At 35.4% G+C, this 24738-nt stretch overlaps 1 protein-coding gene across 1 annotated transcript; it reads left to right on the top strand.

Annotated features, from left to right (window-relative positions):
- Positions 1-13016: 13016 nt before the first annotated feature.
- On the top strand, positions 13017-15891 carry LOC136218665 (uncharacterized). The gene is made up of 5 exons (XM_066005697.1): positions 13017-13293; positions 14887-15001; positions 15106-15195; positions 15332-15430; positions 15517-15891. Exons 1-5 carry the CDS (start codon positions 13226-13228, stop codon positions 15616-15618), a joined length of 474 nt encoding a protein of 157 aa, XP_065861769.1. The 5' UTR covers positions 13017-13225; the 3' UTR covers positions 15619-15891.
- The last annotated feature ends 8847 nt before the right edge of the window (positions 15892-24738 follow it).

Here is a 24738-nt window from a genome sequence, read left to right as displayed (position 1 = left end):
TCATATGAGATGACTAAGTCGTCTTTAGTTCAAATCGTTTCGATGTTTTAGGGTAATTAGTATGTCGATTCATGAGTATATATTAACGCATCGTCTCATTTTCTTTACATAATTTAGGATTAGACACGTATCATGGCGGTTTGAAAACACGAACTGATTCATTTATCACATCAAAAATAGTAACGGGTAATCCTATGGAAACTTCTAAGGCTACTATATGCTGACACGGCTGACCGCGGGACCTCACAGGACCGCACAGATTCGCCCCTAACGAATGGATGGGGACCCTCTGGCGCCTTACTGTAAGGGGAAACTTACGCTAGCCTCTTTCGAGCGATGAATGGACTCTCGCTAGAGGTTTCGCAGAAATTACCCAAAGGGTTTGCAATAATGCATATGAGTGTATACGAAAAGAAGTAAAACGATCTGTTCCCGTTAAGGGCTTAATACACGCCTTCCGGAATCAAATTTCTCGCTTCCCCAGCAGAGTCGCCACTTGTTAGACGAGGTGCCGCGGCCTAATCTCCCGGGCGGACCGGAGGGTGGACAACCTCATGGCGACGTAAGCGGTGATTGGCGCCGAAAGCAACCAATCGTGGAATCAAGCTGCTCGGCAGGACCGGAGCTCGGAGATATGGAAGAGTCGCCACCCACGAATGGGAAAATGAACACCGATCCCTTGCGGGAGACCGGTGTGGGTTCGGGAAACTTAGGTACGAGCCGAGAAGGCTAGCTCCTTTCCGGAGAAAGGCTACTAGGCACCCCGACATCGCCCGGTTATGAACCACCGGCCTCCTACTCAGCGTGTTAGGCGATAACGGACTAATCGCATACTTCTTTAAGTTTAAAATTCATTTGAAACCCTTTTCTTTCTCTTTTTAGAAACCGTTTTGAGCATATGATATTGAAAAGCCACATCAGTAAAGAATCACCCATTTATGTTTATACATACACAGAGAGGGGGAAGAAAGAAGTGATTTATTTACAACCGTATTAAATATTATGTCGTGTGTTTATTCTACGCTAACTTATTTCCCAAAAACGGATTTATTTACATGGTTCGCACCTTAATCGCCGTTGGAACGATTCAGGTGCGTTTTAAAACCCCGTTTGATGAAGTTTACCCGAATTGCCGTCGGAACGACTCGAGTATTTGAAAACGTTTGAGATAAAAAACCTTTTAATGAGAAAACATGGTTAAGCATACAAGTCAATTTTACTTTGTACAAATTCTTTAAGAAAATGGTTCAAAACTTTATTATTTGTAAAGAAAACGATTTTAATTACAATGTTCGCTTAATCCATCGTTGGAACGGGCTAAGGTTTTAAAACATGACATTTTGAGAAGTGATTCGAAATGCTAACAAAATGACTCTATTTATCCAAATTAGGGAACTCTAAAAATTCATTAGTTTAAGGTGAAAACTCTCTTTTATTTTCCCCACTTATTTAATGGACTCTCTAACTATTATAATTACAATAATAAATCCATTTAAACCATTATTCACACTCAAATAAGGCCCATTTGCAACATGGACCCATGAATAAACCAAAAGAATAAAGAAAATAATTTAAACATATATATATACCTTTAAACCAAAAGAGGATATGAAAATAAAAGCTAATACAAAAGAAACTATACGTATATGAAAATAGTAGATATAGTATAGGTACACTTTAAAAATGTGAAAGTAGTAAATAAATCTTATAAATGAGAAAGAAAACATTTACCCAAAAATAATTTCATTCAATTAATAAAATAACCCAAATAACCCAAAACTACATATATACATATCCATTATAATTTTTAAACATCAAAAATAACATATACTAATATACATTAATTATTCCCCCTAAAATACCCAAGTAAATAATCTTCAAAAAAAAGGATCTAATATAACCCGAGTGAATAAAAAAGGAAATACATATATATATATATTTATACTTATGTTACAAAATAGAATAAAAATGATATACAATCATTCCAAAATAAACATATATACTAAAGTTATAAAATAATTTGAAAAACATGTATTACATAACTATGTATATATATACTAAGGATTAAAAGTCTAAAAGTTAAGAAAAGGGGACCGAAATGGCATTTTTTACATTTTGGCAGATTTACCGACGGAAAATCCGTCGGTAAACAGCCTTTAGTGACAGAATTGGCAAATTACAACAGCACTCCCATATTTTCCAGATTTGTTCAAAAACTTTAAATTAAATCTAATTCAATCGTTTTGGACTTCCGAACTACCAAAGATGGATCATAGTCGAAAAAAGAAGTTCCTACAACGATGTTTTTATTTTAAAACGTTATTTGGAAACCTCTTTTAAATTAAAAAACTTATAATTACAACGTTTTCGATACCCGAACTACCTTTTTATCGGATCACAGTTCGTATTGGGATATCCAAAACGAGGTTTTTTATTTTAAAACAAAACCGAATTTTATTTAACACGAAACGAAAATTAAATAAATACGCTAATTAAATAAAACGTGATAAAATAAATAAATAACTAAAGGAATAAAAACTATAAAAAATAAATAGAATGAGAGAAATAAATTAAATAAAATAAAGAGTCTAGTCCTCGGATAATACCTTTGATTCGGTATTTGACAGTCGAAGCCGATTGATTCCACGAACCGCGAGCTCCCGATTTTAATAAAAATTTAGTAAAAATTGAACTTAGGAAATTTGGAATTTTTGAAAAAAAAATATTTTTCTCAAAAAAATCCACTCTCTCTCTAAAAATGTTTAGAGTGAGAAAGTTTTTCCCCCAAAAAGCCCCCCCCCCCCCCTTCACCTTGGGATCCGTGCCTTTTATAGGTCCACGGATCCCGGAACAATGGGCGACGCCCAAAAAAATTTGGTTGTCGCCCATTGTGGTTGGGCGGCCGCCCAACGCGAGGTTGGGCGCCCGCGCCCAATCCTCGTCGGGCGTTCGCCCGACGCGTTGGGCGTTCGCCCGACGACCCTCGGGACGTGCCCTGCGCCGTCGGACGCGTGCACTCCGTGGCCGCCGAGCGCGCGTTCCGCGCTGCCAGACACTCGCACGTCGCGGCGGCCGAACGCGCGCCCCGCGCTGCCAGGCACGTGCGCCCAACGGCCCACGAGGGCGCGCACCACCAGCGGTCCCAGGCATCGCTCGGACGTCGAGAGCGTGCCACTCGCGGTGCGTCCGACGGACGCCGCGCGCACGTCTCGAGTCGTCGAGCGGGCGTTCGACCATCGTCGTCCGCGTGCGGGATGCCGTTGCGCGCCCGCGCCGTGCCGTTAATTTTCCTCCGCTTATTATTTTTTATATATTTTTCAAAACTTTCGAAATCAATCGCTTCGACCGTCTCGTTTCAGGTTTTCATCACAGGTCCTCCGACTCGGTGTCTACAGCTGCCGAAGTAAAAGTCTGAACATTGCTCTTTTACACTCTTTATCGGGGAGGCTTCCTCCCGCTTCCTTTTACCCTGAGAACCTCCGACAATCACATCGATCACTCCCAGATGGGCTCAGACCTCCTGCTTTTTCCCCTTCTCTCTTTTGCTTTCCTCTCTATATTTTTTAAGTAAACGGTCAAGCTTGCCACTTTCTGCTAACTTTTCTAGCTCTATGATGAGCTATCTGAAATCTTCTGTCTCGTGTCCTTCACTTTTGTGGAAGTGACGGTACTTCCCAATGTATAACTTTTATTTTTGAAGAAACATCGTATAACTTAATAATAAATTCTTAAAAAAAAGACTTCATAATAAAATAACAATAATTTGTCTTTTAATATTAAACAAAATTATAAGGATATATTTTTCTTTCACGAGTAAATTACACCAATGGTACCTGAACTTTACCCTAATTCACACTTTGGTACCTAGATTACATTTTATCTCAAAAATATACCCGAAGTAACGATGACCGGACAAATAAGTATATTTTACCGGTTAATGGCCGGTCAATGCGATTTTGACGAATAAATTACACTGATGGTACCTGAACTTTACCCGAATTCACATTTTGATACTTAGATTTCATTTTGTCCAAAAAATACACTTTAAGTAAAGATGACTCAATATTTTAGTATATTTGACCGATCAGTGATTGATCAACCCGAGTTTGACCATTTTAAATTAAAAATTGAGGCCAATCATACACTCAATTAACATAAAATTATAATACTGTCATTTAGCTCATAAATGACAATATTATAATTTTATGTTAATTGAGTGTATGGTGAGTCCCAATGTTTAGTTCATGTTACCCGGTCACTAACCGATCAAATGAACTAAATCTTTCAGTAACCTTTACTTGTGTTATGTTTTTAGGATAAAATAAAATCCAGGTACCGAAGTGTGAATTATGGTAAAGTTCGGGTACAATTAATGTAATTAACTCATGAAACTCGCGTTGACCGGTCATAACCGGTAAAAATATAGTAAATTGTCCGATCATCGTTACTTTAGGTATATTTTTGGGACAAAATGTAATCTAGGTACCAAAGTGTAAACTATATAAAGTTCAGGTACCATTGGTGTAGTTTACCCTTTCTTTCACAGCTCCAAATATAAGCTTGAGATAGTAGTTCAAGACTTAAGTGATTCTACGACATTTGTACTTTTCGACTGAGAAATTACACAAAGTTCTTTTTTTAAACTATATTATTTTTAAAACATAAAATTGTTTTAAAATAAAATATTAATATCATTATATGAAAATAATATATAATTAAAAAATATTAAAATATTAAATTTCTGTATAAAAATGTTATTGACATGCGCAACACGATGACACAATACTAGTATCTATAGGTTTCTGAATTGGGCCAGTTTTATAATTTACCCTTTTATTCTAGGGGTGTTAATCAGTTAGTTTGGTCTGATAACCGAGCCGAATCAAAATAACTGAAAACCGAATAATCCTCAAAATATAAGTCAAACCTAATCGAATAATAATTAATAACTGAACCGAACCATACACTATGTTCGGTTCAGTTATTTGGTTTTCAAACTCTAGCCAAAAAACTAAATTAGCTCTTGGCTACTTTTATTGGAGTGAAATACACACTTGTATGAATTTAATCTTATAGGTTCTAATTAACTACATATATGTTCTTTTGAATATAAAAAAAAGGAAAAATTACAAAAATAAACCTTGTAGTTACATCTGTTTTTCGATTAGCACCCTTATGGTTTAAAAATTTACAAACTGGTATCTTGAGGTTCATTCAGTTAGCAAACACAAGCCAAATTGACTAGTAGTGTTAAAAAAAAAAGTCAAAAGTCAAAGGGAAAAGAGTTAATTTTGTCCTTATATTTATTTATTTTATAAATTAACTCCCCTTATTATCTAATTATCACAAACCAACCCCAAAATAAAAAATAAAAATCAATTACACCATTGATGCGCATTTTACGTATACGTGCATATGAAGGCAAGTGTACCTTAGTCGTGAAAGTAGAGTACCGTTCCCACAAGGATGATGATTATAAGTACTAATCTCTTTGCTCACTATCTATTATTTAAACAATCGAAATGTAGAGTTTGTTGGACAACCAAGTTAAGACTTAAGTAAGAAATGAAAATTATACAAATTATGTGAGAGATTACATATATTGAAAGAAACTAAGGCTTCTAGCTTCACTTAACCTCTTTGCTTGGTAATAACACTTAACCTCTTTTAAGTTGTTTTATCCTTTTTAAGGTGGCGATTTTTCTTATTAACTAATAGATTTTCGAGATTGGCTCTAAACTCTCAATTAATTACTTTCCCTTGGTCCGGCTCAAGTAATTAATCTAGAGAAGCATTAAGTTTTATTAATCTAAACCTTTTTAACCTACTTTACCTTGGTCCGGCTAAAGTGATTACTTAAGATTCAAGAAAAACCGCTCGAGTAATTAGTTCTAAACTTTCGATTAATTACTTTTCCTTGGTCCGGCTCAAGTAATTAATCCAAAGAAGCATTAAGTTTTCTTAGTTCCAAACCTTCAAATTATTACTTTCCCTTGGTCCGGCTCAAGTAATAAATCTAAGATTTGTAATAAGATTCATGAAAAACTTTGAAAAACCAATAAGCCACACTAAATGGTCATTAGGTCCAACTTATGAATTTTGATTAATCAATTTAATCACGGTCAATATAAACGATTAATTATATTCAAGTAGGAATTTGGTTCATCTCCTACAAGCATTAAGAATCATAAGTTAGTTCTCAAAAAGGATAAATATAGCTTAAATATGTTAAACACGTAATTAGCTTATAATTAAGGTTAAGATCCACTTTTAGCCTTAGTTAAGGGGGGTTTAGCCCATGATTAGATTAGAACACACCTTGGAAAGATAGATAATAGAGTTCATAGTAATAAAACAGATTAAAGTTTAGAAGAAACCGTAATGACGATTGCCGAACGAGTTTCTTCGGTAACTTGAAACTTACTTTTATTGGATGAACTTTTGCACAAACAACACTTCGAGAACAATAACAACAATTACAACAACTAAAACAACTGGTTCTTAAAGAGAAGAATCAGCAAAATAGCATTATAGAGGGAAGAATTAAGCCTAAGCTTGGTGTGTCTTCAAATGGCTCCCAATGTCTCCTTTTATAGTAAAATGGCACATATGCTTCCAAAGACCAAATCTCCTTATGGCCTCCAACTCCCTAATCTTCTGAATTCAATTTCTAAAGAGGGTGGTGGAAGACTTTGACAATTTAGGAGTTGAAATGTCTAAAGGTGGGAAAGGAATCATAGGCTTCAACATGTTCATCAAGTTAGGATAATTTTTTGAGCCTGTTACACTTTGAATTTGGAGATGATTATTATTAGTCATTTGTACATCTTTCTCTTAGCTTTCCAACGCATTTTAAATCGCCTCAATCTGAGTCCGTATAAGGGAGATACGATAAAAATACGAAAATGTGTTAAATCTGTCCTAGTGTGAACAATTGGACTTCCATCTTACCGCACCCACGCACCCACCTCGACGAGGTGCATGCTAGAAGTCACTAAAACTCATTTTTTGGGTCCGTTTTACTTTCGAGTTGTCACCTTAAGTCCCGACTTGGTTATTTGTGCCGAAAACCTTGCGAAAGTGTCTGAAAAACATACGAAAATGACTTAGATACAAAAAAATGATGAAAATATAAGAAACTATCATTAAAATTTATTAAAATGGTTCAAAGCAATTAGTAATTAAATACGAAAAAATGTTATAAATTACGACGATAACAACCATATTTCCTATCTCTTTTTAATTTCTGATTTTTCTTCTTCTTTCTCTCTCTTCTCTCTCATCTTTGTTAATTTGTCTCTCTCTAAAATCATACATGTTGCTGAAATTATAACCAGTAGAAAATCTGAGTCAATTACACCCAAATATCACCTTCGATTCCATCTACAACTGATCCGTTTGTTTCTTCGTTTACGATTACAATCTTCATGTCTTCTTCATGGTTATCATATTGGCTGTCTTGTTGTGTGCTCTGATCGGAGCTTTGGGATTGAATTCTATAGCTCGTTGCTGTAGCTGGAGATTGCCCATGGACATGGCGGAGCAAGCTGCAGGTTCGGAATGAGGGATGAAGAAATGTAATTTGAAGCAGATTCTGGTGGGTAGTTATGGAAACGGAGTAAATATATCGGGAACAGAATGCGCAATTTTCTTAGGGGAATTTGTTATAAAGAAAAGGTTCGTATTCTTCCAAAATGCAAGCATGGATTTAATGTGAGATGTATTGATACTTGGCTTTTATCACACTCTTCTTACCCTAATTGTCGCCATTCCCTCTCTAATTCTCATGTTGTTTAGCTTCAACTTTTTTATTTATTATGGATTCTTAATTAATCATTACTTTAATTCTACCATAATTTATTTAAAAAGTGTGGTCTCTCTTGTTTTTTTATTAATATTTACAAAAAAAATTTAAAGAATATTTAAAAAAAAATTAAACTATAAAACATCTTTATACTGAAGTCTCAAGATTTTTTTGTTGGTTTTAATTTCAACAACATGTATGATTTTAGAGAGAGAAAAATTAACAAAGAGGAGAAAGAAGAGAGAAAGAAGAAGAAAAAAATAAATTAAAAAGAGATGGAGAAGATGGTGTAATCGATTTTTATTTTTTATTTTGAGATTTGTTTGTGATAATTAGATAATAAGGGGGGTTAATTTTATAAAATAAATAAATATAAGGATAAAATTAACTCTTTTTCTTTTGACTTTTGACTTTTTTAAACACCGTTTGTCAATTTGGCATGTGTTTGCTAACGGAATGAACCTAAAAATACCAGTTTGTAAATTTTTAAACCACAAGGGTGCCGATCGAAAACATGTGTAACCACGAGGTTTATTTTTATACTTTTCCCCAAAAAGAATAGATAAGTTATTGAGTTTAACTATTAATTTAATCTGCTAAGTTATTTAATTTTCAAAAAATATAGGTATATGTGCATAAAACGAAAAGCATAAAAAAATGATAAAAACAATTTAGCAATCATTTCCTACCATGACTAATACAATTCCGATGCATTATAAATCTACTTTCAAAAATTATAAAGCTAATTACCTAATATCTAATTAGTCAACAGATGTGAAGATATGGATAAACGGAATTCGTTTTCATAGAAGGATATGTGCAAAAATAAATTGGAAGGTGGACTTGACTTCAGAGACTTGACAGCTTTTAATCTGTCCCTGCTTTCAAAGTAAGGTTGGTGAATCATTAAACGTCCCAATTCTCTTTTGTCTTCTCTCCTCAGGGCCAAATATTTTCCTTTCAATGACTTTCTAATCCATCTTGGGGTTAGAGAAGCATCCTTCATGGAATTTCAGTTCTGAAACTAGGTCTCAAGTGGCAGGTTGGTAATGGTCGTTCTATTTACTATTTTCAGGATCGTTGGGTACCTTCTACCCCTTCCTTCAAAGTGAGAGCCAAAAGCAATGAGTCTCCTCCTATCATTCGAGTTCATGAGCTTATTAATGTTCAATCTGGATGTTGGGATGAGTCCCTTATGAGAAATTGGTGCCATTCTGATGATGTTAATGGTGTTTTGGGAATCCCTAAAAGCCTCTGTTGGAAATTAGGCTAAGGTATAGCAGCGGAAATATAAAAAATTTAATCTATTTCCATTTAACCACAAGATCCGTTAACCGTTATTTCATATAAAGAATGATAAGAAGAAATACCTTTTAGAAGTTCTATCTACCGTTGCAAACGAAGTGCCCACAACTTCAAAAGAGATAGAAACTGTCTACCAATCTTCCCCTATCCGAAACAGACCTTCCAGACCTCCGAACGACAATCCCTTTGGTGGAAACGTGGAAGAATATGTCTAGAAGCTCCTGTCCAAAAATCGCGACGATCCGACGGTTCAATCTCCGGGAATCCGCGAAATCGTGAACTGACCTGATGTAGGAGTAGTAAAACGAATTTCTCCCTTTTGTTTGTTTTTCTTCTTCGAGTTCCCAAACATGAAATAAAACACGGGAAGATTAATTTAGAATCAACCGTTGAATAGCAACCAAAGTAGATTGCCTCTAATTAATCAACACAAGATCAAGGATAAAAGAAATAGATGAAAATCAATTGATCAAACCAAGCCGTAGAGAAATCTCGTCCTCGAACTAGGGGTGTCGAATTTTCTCTCTCTTGGACTAGGTGAATTTCGAAAATCACAAGTAGGGTATGGCTTGCTTGGATATCGAAAATCTCAAGGGAAGGGGTATTTATAATCTCTTGTATCTAATCCCTAGTTAGATAGAATTAGGTTACTGAATAGGAATTCCATTCGGAATAGAATTCTTAATTATTATCTCACTATATATCTAATATATTAAAGATAATAATAATAACTTTATTGGATAATAATAGGAGTATATTAATCTAATTAAAACTCCTAACTTAATTATCTCTTAATTAATTTAATTCATATTCCTAATCTAATTAGGATTAACAAAATCAAATTAATTATTCATGTATATCACTACATGAATTTCGACCCCCTTATGTCCATGGGTCTTATTGGGCTCAATTGGGCTTCTATCAATTAATTAACATCTATCTCTCTTTTAGGTTCCAAGTCTTATGTGTGATCCATTAGGTTCTTATTGCTTCTAGCCGTATGCAATGTTATTAAATTAATTTTCAAAAAATTATATTTAATCTTTGCATAACGGAATGATGTACAGAGTATGTGATTAGCAAGTCCGTAATCATTCCCCCAGAGCTATAAGAAGACAGGTTGATTCTGTCGTTAACCTTTCCGTATTAGTTATAGTATAATTCGATCCTTTATCAACTACATCCTTGAACTGGATCTTATGACTATGGGTGATGTCAAGTCACATATAGCGAAACGTTCGTTTTACTTGTACAGGCCGAGTCAACTCAAAAAGATAGGTTAAGTGAAATCTGTATTTCTTACTCTTAAGCTATCACCTTGCAAAGATTTAGAGTCGAGTCTTCCACACGCGATCCATGGATGTATCTCCCATTTATCGGGAGTGATAAATGCTCAATCCAATATATAACGACTCCGCAATTACTTCCTGTGATACCCAACGTCTACTGTTCACACCCTAGAGTCATCTCTGTTAAGGATCGTGTTACACCAGAGTCAAAGATCACATTCCGTAATCCAGAATACCAATTAATATTCCTTTGAGTCTGAGGATTAGTTATACCTATTAATACCAATGAGATGAACAGGTGACAAGGATGAATCTACCCATCCTGTTATCTCAAATCGGATCCTCAATCCTAATGAACAACGTTTCATCGGATCTATGTAACTGTCCAGATATCTGTATATATGAAGCTTGTGAGATCAGCTTTCTGTCGGACAGAAGACATTGTTACATACAAGTCTCAACAGTGATATGTCAATCCCAAACATATCACTTGACTTGGGGTGGTTTTAAGTTTATCAGTTTACTATAAAGTTTTGTCTCACTTCATGCTTGTATGAACACTTTATAATCACTTTAAATAAACTTACAGATTTCCTTTTATTAGACTTTATTTAGTGCTTAAAAGGGATTGCCTTTATATAGTTATAAAACATATATCTCATTAAACAAATGATATAAAGAACAATTCATTTACATTAAGTTTGTATCCTAGAACAATTGTCTATAGGACACTAAACCCCAACAGCCTCACCAATGCTGCTGACTACCTTCTCTAGGACTTCTCAAAATCAGGTGAGTTTTTTGTTAAGTTAGGCTATCGTGCATCTCAAAATTTCCTTCGAAGCTCCTCCAATAATTCTAGGTTTTCTGCTGCTTCTCTTTCTGACTCACAATGGATAAGGGTCTGGAATATTGATGTTCCAAATAAAGTTAAGATTTTCTTATGGCGTCTTATCTCTAACCGATTACCTATTGTGGATAATCTTATCTTGATAGGCATTGTTATGTTAAATATTTGCTGCTTCTGCTCTTCAACTGAGGATGCAATCCATCTCTTCTTTAAATGTCGAATGGCTAAATCAGTTTGGCTCATCTCTCCCTTAATGCTCAGGTCTGATGCTCTTCTTGGTAATTCATTCAATTTTCTTTGGATTAATCTTCTTCTTGGTCTGGACTCTTTTCCTCTTGTTGAGAATTCTACTTCCATGACATGCTTTATTTTGTGGGAATTTGGAAAGCTAGAAATGACTTGGTTTTTAACCAAAAGCTTTGGAACACGGTAAAAATTGTTGAGAAAGCGTTTTTTTGTGCTCGGAATGGGGGAATTATGCTTCTGCTTCTGCTTATTTGGATGAGAGGTTTTGAAGGGTAATTAAAGGGATGGTAGGGAAGGGTTAGTGGAAACCCTTGTTTGGAAGATTAAAAAATATGAAGGTAAGGGTTTTGAAGGGTTAATGAAGGGTTTTGAAGGGTTCAAAGTCAATAAGATTTTAATAGATTTTCAACCCACCAAATCGGTGGGTTTGTAAGGGTTTTGATGAACCATTCCCTTTCTCCCAAATAAGGGTAATGGTAATACCCTCTCTCCCCCCTCCTTCCCCTTCCCTACCCTCCCTTTAATTACCCTTCAAAACCTCTCATCCAATCAGAGCCTAAAGTAGTAGTATCACCCCCTCCTGGTCGAACTCGTTCTCAACAATTTCTTTCTTGGTCTAAACCTCGTATTGGATGGGTTAAGATTAATGTTGATGGGAGTTTTGTTAGTCACACTTCTACTGGTGGTGGTGGGATTATTGCTAGAGATCATAATGGCTTTGTTCTTGGTTGCCCTTATAAACGTTACTTTCCCTCACAGTCTAGTCTTGTCACTGAAGCTCTGGAAATGAGAGATGATGTTCTTTTTGGAATTGAAAATGGATCATTTTTGCTATTTTTGAAGGTGATTCCTTGGTTGTGATTAATGCCATCAACAATTCTGCTACAAACATCAATGCGAATATTAGAGTGATTATTGATGATATATTGCTTCTTTCAAAATGATTTTATTCTATTTCTTTTACTTTTGCTGGAAGAGATTGCAATTGGACATCTCATATTTTAGCTACAAAGGCCTTGATTTCTAATGTTTTTTGTTCTGATAATTTGACTGCTACTAATTGGTTCATGAGTAGTAGTATGTTTTATGTGTAATTTGTTCTTGCTCAGTTTTTATATATGATAATCTTTGTTGAAAAAAAACAAAGGTATTACATGACTTATCTTATCTCTTAGAATAAGTTATCATATTTTCTAATTAAAATTAATTAATATCGATCGGTTTGGTTAATTCGATAATTTTAGTTTAAAAATTGAACCGACTGAAATTACGAAATATAAAAAAAATAAAATCGAAACCGAAAAATCGAAATTCATCAATTCAGTCGGTTCGGTTGTTGAACACCCCTGCTTTATTCATTATTCATTTTACATACCCAATAAATGGTGGCCTGCCGGTAATTGAACCACAAACATGAGACCTATAACAAGAACTATGGACTTATCATATTCTCGATCGGATTCAAAATAATATTAAAAATAATAAAATATTAATAACAGAAGTATTTGCGTGGAGTATTATAATTAAAGTATTCGCCGTCGATCTTGTCCTGTTTGTGCCCTACTTACTGACTCCACTCACTGACGATTGAATTAACCCATAAATTCAACATTCAACGATCACCCTCCTTCTTTCCTTCTGCTCTCGTCTCGGTCCTGTACTTCATTTTTCTAATCAACAGGAGAGAGCAATACCCAGATTTGAAAAACCCACTTCTTCTTCAAGCTTGAAATGGGGTTTTTCTCTTTCCTTGGCAGAGTCCTTTTCGCCTCTCTCTTCATCCTCTCCGCTTGGCAAATGTATTTTACTACTTCCTTTTCTCCCTCTGTTTTTCTATTTCATTTCTTCTTAATTAGATCTATCCTATATTCTTACTTTTCTTATAAGATGAGAATTTACGTCCTTTTAGATCCGCGCGTCTTGCTATTTTATGCTGTGGTCTGCCCTTGTGATTCTGCTTTTTTTTTTTTACTGAACAAATTACTTGCGATAGATTTGGTTTTCTGCACTCTACCATGGTTTTGTGGGATTATATTATATTGGTTAACTTGTAGGGTAGTGCTGAGGCATTGTTAATTTCTGATGTGTTTGCAATGATACCGAGTTCTATCGATATGATTTGACGATGAAATGGGGGGTTTTCTCGTGTATGAGGGAAAATTTTGCAAGGTCACTTTACGCTTGGTTTGTATTTATATATTTAAGGTTCAAGTTTAATGTCAGATTCGCTAAATGATGGGTATGAATGTATCAAGACTAGTATAGTTATTAGTTCATTTCAAGATTAGGGTAAGCTTGATTGAGCGGTTTTGGCTAGTCATTTGTGATCTGATTGTTGTGATGTTTGCAATATTGGTGCAGTAAATTTTCGATTTGAATTTAAACGATTAGATGCATATATTTCGTCATAATTGTACATGTACAGTTTGGCATCAAAGGCAGCATGTGAGCAATTTGTAGGAGTAATTATGTCGCACTATTTTGAGTTACTCGCTATCTCAAAGTAGCTTCTGTGTAATTTGAAGAGTTCTACCTTAGAAACTGCTTATAACTTTTAAGATGAGCAACATGAAATGCAATGATAGTTTATCTTAGAATGCCATGCTTGATCACCAAAATCAACACCATGGGGTAAATTTAAATTACACCATGGCCACTGAACTTTGCTTTAACTAACATTATGGCCACCAAACTTCAAAACCTAACATAAAAATCACTAACTTTACACTTTCTAACATTATGACCACTAAACTTTAATCAAGGCCTCAAAATGGCCGTTGATGACCTAAAAATAGAAAATTCCAAGAATTGATGATATTTTAAGCAACTTTAATTTTTCAACTTTTTCGTTTTGAGGTCATTTATGTGTTGTTGATTAGTAGAGAACTTGAATGTTTAGAGAGAGAAAGCTCTAGAAATGGTGATTTTGTAAAATAAAAAATGTGGTTTCATGTTAAATGTGGTTCTAAAGAACTTTAATTCTTTGACGTTTCCATTTTGGGGTTGTGAACCCTTATTTTGAGGCGTTATTTGAAGTTTAGTGGCCATAATAATGTTAGGAAGTGTAAAGTTGAATGACTTTTATGTTACATGTTGAAGTTTAGTGGCTGTACCGTGAAAATGAGTAAAGTTTAGTGGCCATGGGTGTAATTTACCCCAACACCATGTAATGGTTTGTCTGTTTTTTACTTCTTCTTTTTTGTTCTCCTGTGCTTTATTGTTTAGATGATGATAGCCTTTAGGTTTTTAACTAAAACTGGTGCATGTTTCATATGGAAAACTGATGTTTACTATTTTTCATTTCAAAAATCTATTGTTTCAGTGAAGCAGTTAACTATTTATTCTGACGTTAAATATGATGGTTTGTATTGACAAATTTTGTGTTGCTTTAGGTTCAATGAATTTGGCGAGGATGGTGGTCCTGCTGCAAAGGAGCTGATACCCAAGCTTGCAATTATTAGGAGCCACCTCTCTGACAAGTTGGGTGTGGCAATCCCACATATTGATGTAAGATCATTTTCTCTTAACTTGTCGTGCAAGGATTGCAGATTGCAACAATCTCCTTTATATGTTTATTGACTTGTTTCCTCATCTGGATGCATTTTGTGCAGCCTAGAAATCTCGTTGCAGCTTTTATTGCCCTAAAGGGTCTTGGAGGCTTTCTCTTTGTATTTGGCACTCCATTTGGTGCTTATCTTCTGGTTAGGCTTAACTTTCCTTTTGGATCTTCGTTTAGTTTGTCTTTACTTCTTAAAAAGAGACTGCCTTGAATGTCATCTAGTACGTGGTTTTGATTCATATATTTGTTGAAGTAAATTTCAATTTTTTTCCTTTTAGCTTTTCTACTTGGCTGTTACGTCTCCACTCCTGTACGACTTCTACAATTATGATCGCAGTGAGCCTGTTTTTGGTGTTCTCTTAAATGAATTCTTGCAGGTATTATTTTGAACATGTCCTTTTTTTCTTCGTCTGTCCTTTTTCATATTTTTGCATTTGTTGATTATCATATACTTGATTTGCAGAGTGTTGCTCTATTGGGAGCACTGCTTTACTTCATTGGATTGAAAAATTTGATTCCAAAGAGACAAATGAAGAAAAAGGCCCCAAAAGCTAAAGTGGGTTAAGCGTGTGAAAGAATGAATATTTACAAGGATTATGTTTGCAGAATCTGCTCATAATTTTACTGGGGGAGAAGTGGCTGCACATATCATGTTTATGGATGTTTATTCAGTTATCTATTAGATAAGATAACCCAACTTTGTAGTTTTCTTTTTCATTTTTGGAGTTGTTAGATGGATAGTTTATTCATGGGATGGGATATTTATGATTGCACAGCCTGATTGAGGCTCATTATACGTTTCATTTTGTCTTTTAATAGAATTTCTGTTTGAGCAATTTGTGGTTTGTCTCCTTACTTTCTATGGAGCTATGCTGTGAATGGTGGATTCATTATCTCGGCCTTATTCAGTTTTGTAAACTGAATATGGAAGTCAATCAGCTTGTATGCATTTAAAAAGCATATTCAACAGTATTTTAGTTTGGCTCCTTAAATTAAAATTTGAGGAGAAAGTGTTAAAAATCAGCTTTTAAAAAGTCTCTTAATTGTTCTTCAAATCACTGAGAATTTCTCCATGCTTTCTATGTCTCTCTTCATTTTTTCTTAATTCATTTTTTATTTGGTTATTTTTAAATAGACTTTTGAAGATGCTATAAATCAAATTCAGTAAGTAATTATGATAACAAGTACTATTATTATAAGTGACGAAACGAATTATTATAAGTGACGAAATCGAATAACAGCAAAATTCTTTAAAACTTAATCCAAATGGAGTTCAATTAAATATTGAATGAATCCGACATGAAGTAAGCACTTTTATGGGAGGTTGGCTGCTTGATCTCTCCGATCATTACTCGGAACAATAATTGTAATGATCAATAATTGTTTTCAATTTTAAATCGTAAATTTCTTCTATAAACATATTTCAGTTTTTTTTTTCAATGTGCAAAGGATATACGAAATATTTAACATATAACTTTCAATTTCCATTTTATGAAAATGTCCTAATTGATAAAATATTAATTTATAGTCTTTTACGTAGCTAAACGAGCAAAGTAATGGATGTGTTCATGGGTCTGGGTATCTATTCGGACCACGCAGCCCTATACAACAAGCCAGATGAGTAAAATTGACATTATATCCGCTCATGGTGAAAGATTGCTTAGAACATCCATAGTGCTAAGTAACAAACTTTGTTGTCACTTCCACATCATAAAAAATAATACTCTCTAATCATATACCACTAGAAAGACTTGTTACCTTCAATTTTGGTAGGACCCACTTGTCATACAACACTGTACATTTACTCAATTAACACATCATTAATAATCTTTTACCCAATAAAATAATTAATTCAATACTTATTATTAATCCCAGAAAAATTATTTATTCAATAAAATATTTAATTCAATACGTATTATTATTTTACTAAAATTAATAAATAAATAACTATTATTAAATAAATAAATATTATTCACAATTAAGGTTGTCTTGAGTGGTTAAGGGTATCAAGTCGTTTAAGTTAGATCTCAAATTATAGCGTATGCAGAAAACTTTAATTGAGAGAGGGTTTACTTAAAGAGTTTCTGACGAGTTTCGAAACAAGAAATCGGATAAACTATAAAAAAAATCATTAATTGATTAATGGACTAAAAAATATAAAAATGAAAAAAAGAATTAATTAGAAAAAAAAATCTTGGTAGAATGCAAAACATTTTTAAATTAAAAAAATTAAATTTGACCCAAAATTAATTAGAAAAATAATATTGGTGAAATGCAAAATGTTTTTAAATTAAAAGAATTAAAATAAACCCCAAACCTGTTGAAAAATAATTGACGGAAATGAGTAGAAATTGAAACAATAAAAATTAAAACAAAAACAAAAACTAAAGAAATAAAATAAAATTTAAAAATTTAAAACATTAATTGTGACATTTTAAGGAGAAATACAACAATAAAAAAGTAAATTATTTGTTTTGTTAATAATAAGGTAACACATGCTTGTTTAAACGAAAGGAAGACAAGAAAATTAGAATCTCTCCCTTTTGAGGAGCAAAATCGCCGACCCACTTAAACCCTAAAACCCCGAGTTCGCGCAGCAAGCAGCTATGGAGAAACTAACAGATACCATTCACAGCATTACACTAGAAGATGAAGCAGCCGCAGGATTGATCTTGCAGAACGAAGACATACCACCGCCACCTCGCCCGACGTCCTGGAGCCTAATAGGGTCGTTTGTCACGACTCGAAGCATCAAAACCCACTTTATGAAAAACGTCCTTGCCGACCTATGGAGCCCCTCCAGAGGAATCTGTGTGATGGAACTCGGTCCAAATTCCTATCAATTTGAGTTCTATCATCCCCTTAAACGTGACAGAGTACTGAAGGGAGGGCCCTGGACTTTCGAGCAGCAACTGCTGTTATTGGCGCCACTAGAGCAGAATCAGGAGCCGAAATCAATAGAACTATACAGTACGGATTTCTGGGTACAGGTACACGACATCCCTCTTGGTTTTATGTCGGAGAGAGTAGCGGTTTATATTGGGAATTTTCTTGGAAGCTTCGTAGAATCCGACCCAAATAATTTTACTGGAATTGGAAGAACTTATATGCGAATAAGGACAACAGTAAATGTGTTTCAACCTCTAAAAAGGAAGCTGAAGATTTGTAAAGCAAGTGGAGAGTTTCACTAGGTCTGCTTTCGATACGAACGATTGCCGACCTTTTGCTTTTCTGTGGTTTGATTGGTCATTCGGATAAATTTTGTGAGCACCTGCTTGATGTTCCTGACCCAGATAAAGCGGAGAGGGCTTATTCTATTTCTCTCAGAGCATTAACATGGAGAGCGGCACAACAGTTAAAATCAAAGCATTTACTGTCAAGTCCTCCGAAAGTGCAGGACCTATCAATTACTGCTCAAATTTCAAAGAACGGTAATCTAAGAGCTACTTCAATCCAAATGTTTCACACTGGCAGTACAGAAACGGATACCAGCTTGAGGGGAATCACTATCCCTGAAACAAAGAAAAGAAGGCAGGAGGATCCAACTAATCAAAGCACTGATATGGATGAGGAGCTGCTGGAACCTTCAAACCAGAGCAGAGGAGAGAACCAATCCGCACACACAATGAATGATCAAGAGGTGGGTCCTGGTGTCCAGGCCCGCCATGGACTATGAGCACTCTAAGTTGGAACTATCGAGGGGCGGGCAATCCTCGAACAGTTCGAATGCTGAAGGACTTAGTGTCCAAAACGAAGCCCGAATTTGTGTTTTTAAGTGAGGTTAAATGTAGTCAGTTAAAAGTGGAAGCAATAAGGAAGAAACTAGGATACGAGGGGGTCTTCACAGTGGAAGCCGTCAACTACGGGGGAGGACTAGCCCTCTTCTGGAAACAAAAAGGCTCAGTCAAATTACTCTGCTCCTCGCGGAGTTTCATCGATGTTGAAATAAGCCTTCAAAGTCTGGCCCCATGGAGACTAACGGGTTATTATGGCTATCCGAAAAGAACTCGAAGACAGGAATCATGGGATCTAATTCATCACCTATCAACACTCTCCCACCTTCCGTGGATTATCATCGGGGATTTTAATGATATACGATCCCAAACAGAAAAATCGGGTGGAGCAAGACATAACCTGGCACTATTGAGAGGGTTTAATTCAGCAATTGAAGTTAGTGGCTTAACTGATATCAGAATGATGGGTTATCCTTTTACCTGGGAAAGGGGTCGGGAAGCTGGCAATCTAATTGAAGAACGGCTGGATAGAGCGCTTGCAAACACATCTTGGAGAAACAGATTCACAGAGGCAAAGCTAATAAATGAGGAGGTCACATGTTCGGATCATACGGCCCTTTTCTTATCACTACGGCAGAATATGGAACCTATACGACGCTGTTTCAGATTTGAAAATGCGTGGTTACTTGAAAGTGATTGTAAAGACAAAGTTATCTCAAGCTGGTAGGAAGAAAGCGAAATGCCCCTTCTGAATAGGCTGAAGTTATGTGGTGCAGAACTGATATGTTGGGGCGACAGGCTTAGAACTCAGCACAGAATGAGAACAGAAGCCTGTAAGACAGTCATCCGCAGATCAAAAACCAGAAATGACGCAGAATCGGTTCAGGAGTATAAATCAGCGAAAAAGGAATTAGACACACTACTGTTGCAGAATGAAAACTATTGGGGACAGCGTGCAAAACAGTTATGGCTAAAAGGGGGAGACCTAAACTCAAATTATTTCCACAAAGCGACAACTGCAAGGAGAAAGAAGAACTCCCTGAGTAGACTAAAAGGCGAGGATGGTGAGTGGTGCGATTGGGGGTCAGGACTCGAAGAAACCTTATCCAGTTACTTCAATGGAATTTTCACCTCCGAGCAGAGCTTCTCTGATCCTATTATGTCTAAAATCTCCTGCAAGATAACTGCCGAAGACAACGTCGACCTGTTAAGACCGTTCAGCCCTGATGAAGTAAAAGCAGCGGTCTTCTCAATGCACCCGGAGAAGAGCCCGGGACCAGACGGTTTTAATCCGTGTTTCTACCAAAAATTTTGGGGTGTTGTGGGTGATAAGGTGACAGAATCGTGTTTACAGTGGCTTAACTCCGGCAAAATCCCCGATGAAATAAATGAGACAACACTGGTTCTTATCCTAAAGAAATCACTCCCAGAGTTTGCTTCTGATCTGCGTCCAATTGCACTATGCAATGTGATATACAAGATCCTTTCAAAAATCCTGGCAAACAGACTCAAGGTAGTCCTCCCAAAGATAATATCGGAACAGCAGAGCGCCTTCATCCCAGGAAGACTGATAACGGATAATGTGATGATGGCTTTTGAGGTAAATCACTTTCTAAACAGGAAAACCCAAGGAAAAGTTGGCTACGCTTCACTGAAACTAGACATGGCTAAAGCATACGACAGAGTAGAGTGGGTTTTTCTGGAAAAAATGATGCTTAAGTTAGGCTTCTCTCCTGTATGGGTCCAGTTAATCATGCAATGTGTCAATAAAGCTAAGTACAATATTGTCAACGGAACATATACAGTTGGTCCTATCATCCCCCAGAGAGGATTAAGGCAGGGTGACCCAATCTCACCCTACCTATTCCTAATTTGTGCAGAGGGCCTATCAGCATCCCTATCATATCTAGAAGCAAGCGGTAGGATTCATGGTTGCACGGTGGCACCACAGGCACCAGCGGTAACCCACCTTTTCTTTGCAGATGACAGTTATTTATTTTTCAGAGCAACCATGATAGAATGTGAAGCTATAAGACAATGCCTCAAACAGTACGAGGAAGCCTCAGGTCAGAAAATCAATCTCAACAAATCATCCCTCCATTTTAGCAAGAATGTACCAACAGACGTAAAGGTGAGCATCGGAGCCAATCTAAATGTGGGAATAGTTCAGAGTCCGGGTAAGTATCTTGGGCTTCCTTCCTTAATTGGCAGAAATAAAAGAGAAGTGTTTGATTATATCGAGACAATGGTCAGGAAAAGAATAAGCAGCTGGAAGACTAGATTCTTGTCTAAATCGGGAAAGGAAATATTAATTAAATTTGTTCTACAGTCATTGCCTTCCTATATAATGAGTATGTTCCTTATACCGAATACACTTTGCAACGATCTTGAAAAACTCTTAAACTCCTTCTGGTGGGGATCCGAGGATGGAAACGGGAAAAAGATACACTGGAGGTCTTGGGATAAACTCTGCGAGCCAAAACAACATGGCGGAATGGGTTTCAAAAAATTGCACAGATTTAATATCGCTTTTCTGGCAAAACAAGCTTGGCGTATGCTGGTCTATCCAAATTCTATGGTTGCTAGAATATTCAAAGCCCGCTATTTTCCCTATACCTCCATACTAGAGGCCGAAATCAAAGCCAACCCAAGTTATGTTTGGAGAAGCATAGTAGCTGCACTTCCTTTACTAAAATCGCAGAGCCGAATACTTATTGGGTCAGGGAAGGAAGTAAATATATGGAATGACCCCTGGCTGCCTGATGACATTAACCCTTACATTGATAGTATCGCACCCCCGGGAGGAGAGGATGACAAAGTGGCATCGCTAAGAGTTAGCCCGCAAGGAGAGTGGGATCAGGCTAAATTACACGCACTCCTATCGAACAGAGACAGAATGCTAGTTGCAAAAGTCGTGTTGAGTCAGAGGGAAGTTAAGGATAGATGGTCATGGAAGCTGGAGAGGAACGGAACCTATTCAGTTAGAAGTGGGTACAGGTTCTTGCAATACGATCAAGCTAGTAACCAGGGGGATGGCGCAATAGATATCTGGGCCACTATATGGAATTCTCACGTCCCACCAAAGGTCAGGCACCTAATGTGGAGAGCAATAGCTCGTTGCCTACCCACAAAGGTTGAGCTGTCTAAAAAACATGTTGAAACGAATCTGAACTGCCCAAGGTGCAATGCGGGCGACGAAACCATATTCCATGCGCTGGTAGCCTGTCCAGAAGCCCGTCAGGTATGTCGATTATTAAATCACGGTAACTTATGCAGCAGTGCTGAAAATATTGGTGAGTTCTGGAGCTTCATTAAAAATAAGTTTAATAAGAATACAGTGGAGATGACAGCAATGTTATGCTGGGCGATTTAGAACGACAGGAACAATGTCGTGTGGGAAGGAAAACGTCAACCACCGGCGATTACATTCAGTAGTGCGGAAGCGTTTTTATCGCGATGGCAGCTTGCTCAAATGACAGCAAACGCAGGCCGTCCGGTGGAAACTGGTCAGGTATGGCAACGCCCGGAACAAGATACTGTTAAGCTAAATATGGATGCAACACTATTTGCAGGTTCAGGGAGAGCAGGGTTTGGCTTTGTAGTTCGGAATGATAGGGGCGACTTCATTGCAGCCAGTAACGGACAGCTCGGGTTCTGTCAGGACCCGCTGATTGCAGAGGCAATGAGTTATCGGGAAGCGCTCAGTTGGTTGAAGAAGGAGGAGATGCACAATGTTCATCTGGAAACGGATTCTCAGCTCATGGTACTAGCAGTCACTGGGACCAGCGAACTAGTTTCCCCTTTTGGCATTATAGTTGAAGACTGTAAAGCTCTGTTTAATGAGCTAGGTATTTTATCATTCTCCTTTGTGAGAAGGTCAGCGAATAAGATAGCTCACTTACTAGCTAGGGCTTCGAGTTCTGAGTCTGACAGTGGGGTATGGAGACATAACCCCCCGGAGTTTATCTGTAATGCTTTAACTTCTGATAATCAATAAAGAGTATTTACTTTGCTGTCAAAAAAAAAAGGTAACACATGCTTTAGTGGATTATTGTTTCCAATTCATGAAAGCAACAACAAAGTAACAACTCGCTAGACTTGCTCTTGTTTCTAAGGTGAGTTTGAGTTTTATAAAAACTAGTTATGTGTCTGCGCGTTACGTGGGTCAATAAATTATTTGTATATAAATTTAATATTTTTTTAATTATATACCATATGTATATAATAATATTAATATTTTATTTTAAAATAATTTTAAATTTTAAAAAGTAATTGTTTATAAAAAAAACTTTGTATAATTTTTCTGTCGAAAAGTACAAACGTATAGAATCACTTAAATCTTAAACTACTATCTTGAGCTCATATCTGCGGTTGTGAAAAATATGCATATCCTTATAATTTTTTTAATATTGAATGACAAAGCATTGTTATTTTACTATTAAATTATATATTGGAATTGCAATTCTTGGTTTTCGATCACATTACTTACACCAAAATGTATTATCATTTAGCTTTACTTTCTTTTAAAAAAATTCACATGTCAAATAGCATCATTTGAATTTATCATTGTATTTTTTTTTATTGTAGTAGCCACCGTGAAAGTCTTCACTTGTCAAATTATATAATTATTATATTGTATTATTTTATTTTTAATTAAACTGCATAAATGACTTTTCAATTTGATCCAACACTAATACACGAAGAATGATTTCAATTTATTATAAATTATAAATATATATATATATATATATATATATATATATATATATATGACTTTTCAATTTTCTTTTGTTACTATTTAGACAACTGATCAAAAATATCTATAAAACTCTTTTTTGTTGATTTCTCTATGCTTCTATTATTATATATAGTATAAATATGAGGAATGAATAAATGACTTTTCAATTTTGATCCAACACTAATATACGTGGAATGAATTCAATTTATTATAAATTTTATATATATGTGTGTGTGGTTTTTCAATTCCCTTTGTTACTATTTTAACAACTCATCAAAAATACCTTTAAAACATCTTTAATTATTGAAACATCTTTAATAACCCTATTTATGAATAATTAATTATTGAAACATCTTTGATAAATTATAGTTCATAATTTTCATTTTCATCTCATTTAATTACTGTAAATAATGTGTTTATAACTCTTAATAAATTTATAGCATTGATTGTATATATAAATTTGTTGGATTCTCTTGTTGGTTTCTAGTTTTTCAACTATAATACATTTGTACATTTCAAAATTATATAATTAAATATTAGATTTAATAGATTTTTAATTCGTAAAAGAAAAATGACAAACAAAAAATGATCTAACAAATCCAAAATCGTAACAGTGTACAAACGCAATTAATCACCCAAAAATTAGAAAATCATAAATACAAATTCATTAGAATAAAGTTAAGGAGAAGAAAAACAAGACGAGTTCTCAATAGCAAAAGTGTGTTCTTCTCCTTTTTCCCTTCCATTACCACTACTGTCGGCTGGAAATATACCACTTCATCGTCTTATTTTGCATGTAATCAACTAAATATAATCACCACACCGGTAGTAGCTACCTTACAGTTTTCAAGAAGATTGATTATGAGCATAAAATAAGTCAATTGCATCTTTTAATAGAAATTTCCTGAATTCATAAATATTTTCATCAAATGATGAAGAAACGACAAAGTCAAAGAATGAAGAGTAACACAAAAAGGTGAATTAGTAATTAATAATGAAACAATAGTTCTGAGAAATTAAGATGATGGATATTTCAATTGGCATATGAAACATGAGATGCTATTTATAATTCAAGGTTTTGAAGTGATGAAACTGTTTGATGAAATTTGTATAAACGGTGTAATTAATGAATTTATTTTAACGATAAAACTGAAATAATATTTATGATATTTCAATTTCTTAATTACTATTAATATAGATAATTTAAACTTGT

The sequence above is a fragment of the Euphorbia lathyris genome, chromosome 2, assembly GCF_963576675.1.
Source record: "Euphorbia lathyris chromosome 2, ddEupLath1.1, whole genome shotgun sequence".
NCBI classification, from domain to species: domain Eukaryota; kingdom Viridiplantae; phylum Streptophyta; class Magnoliopsida; order Malpighiales; family Euphorbiaceae; genus Euphorbia; species Euphorbia lathyris.
Note: the sequence above shows the minus strand (reverse complement) of the source record. Positions and strands in the feature narration are given on the sequence as shown.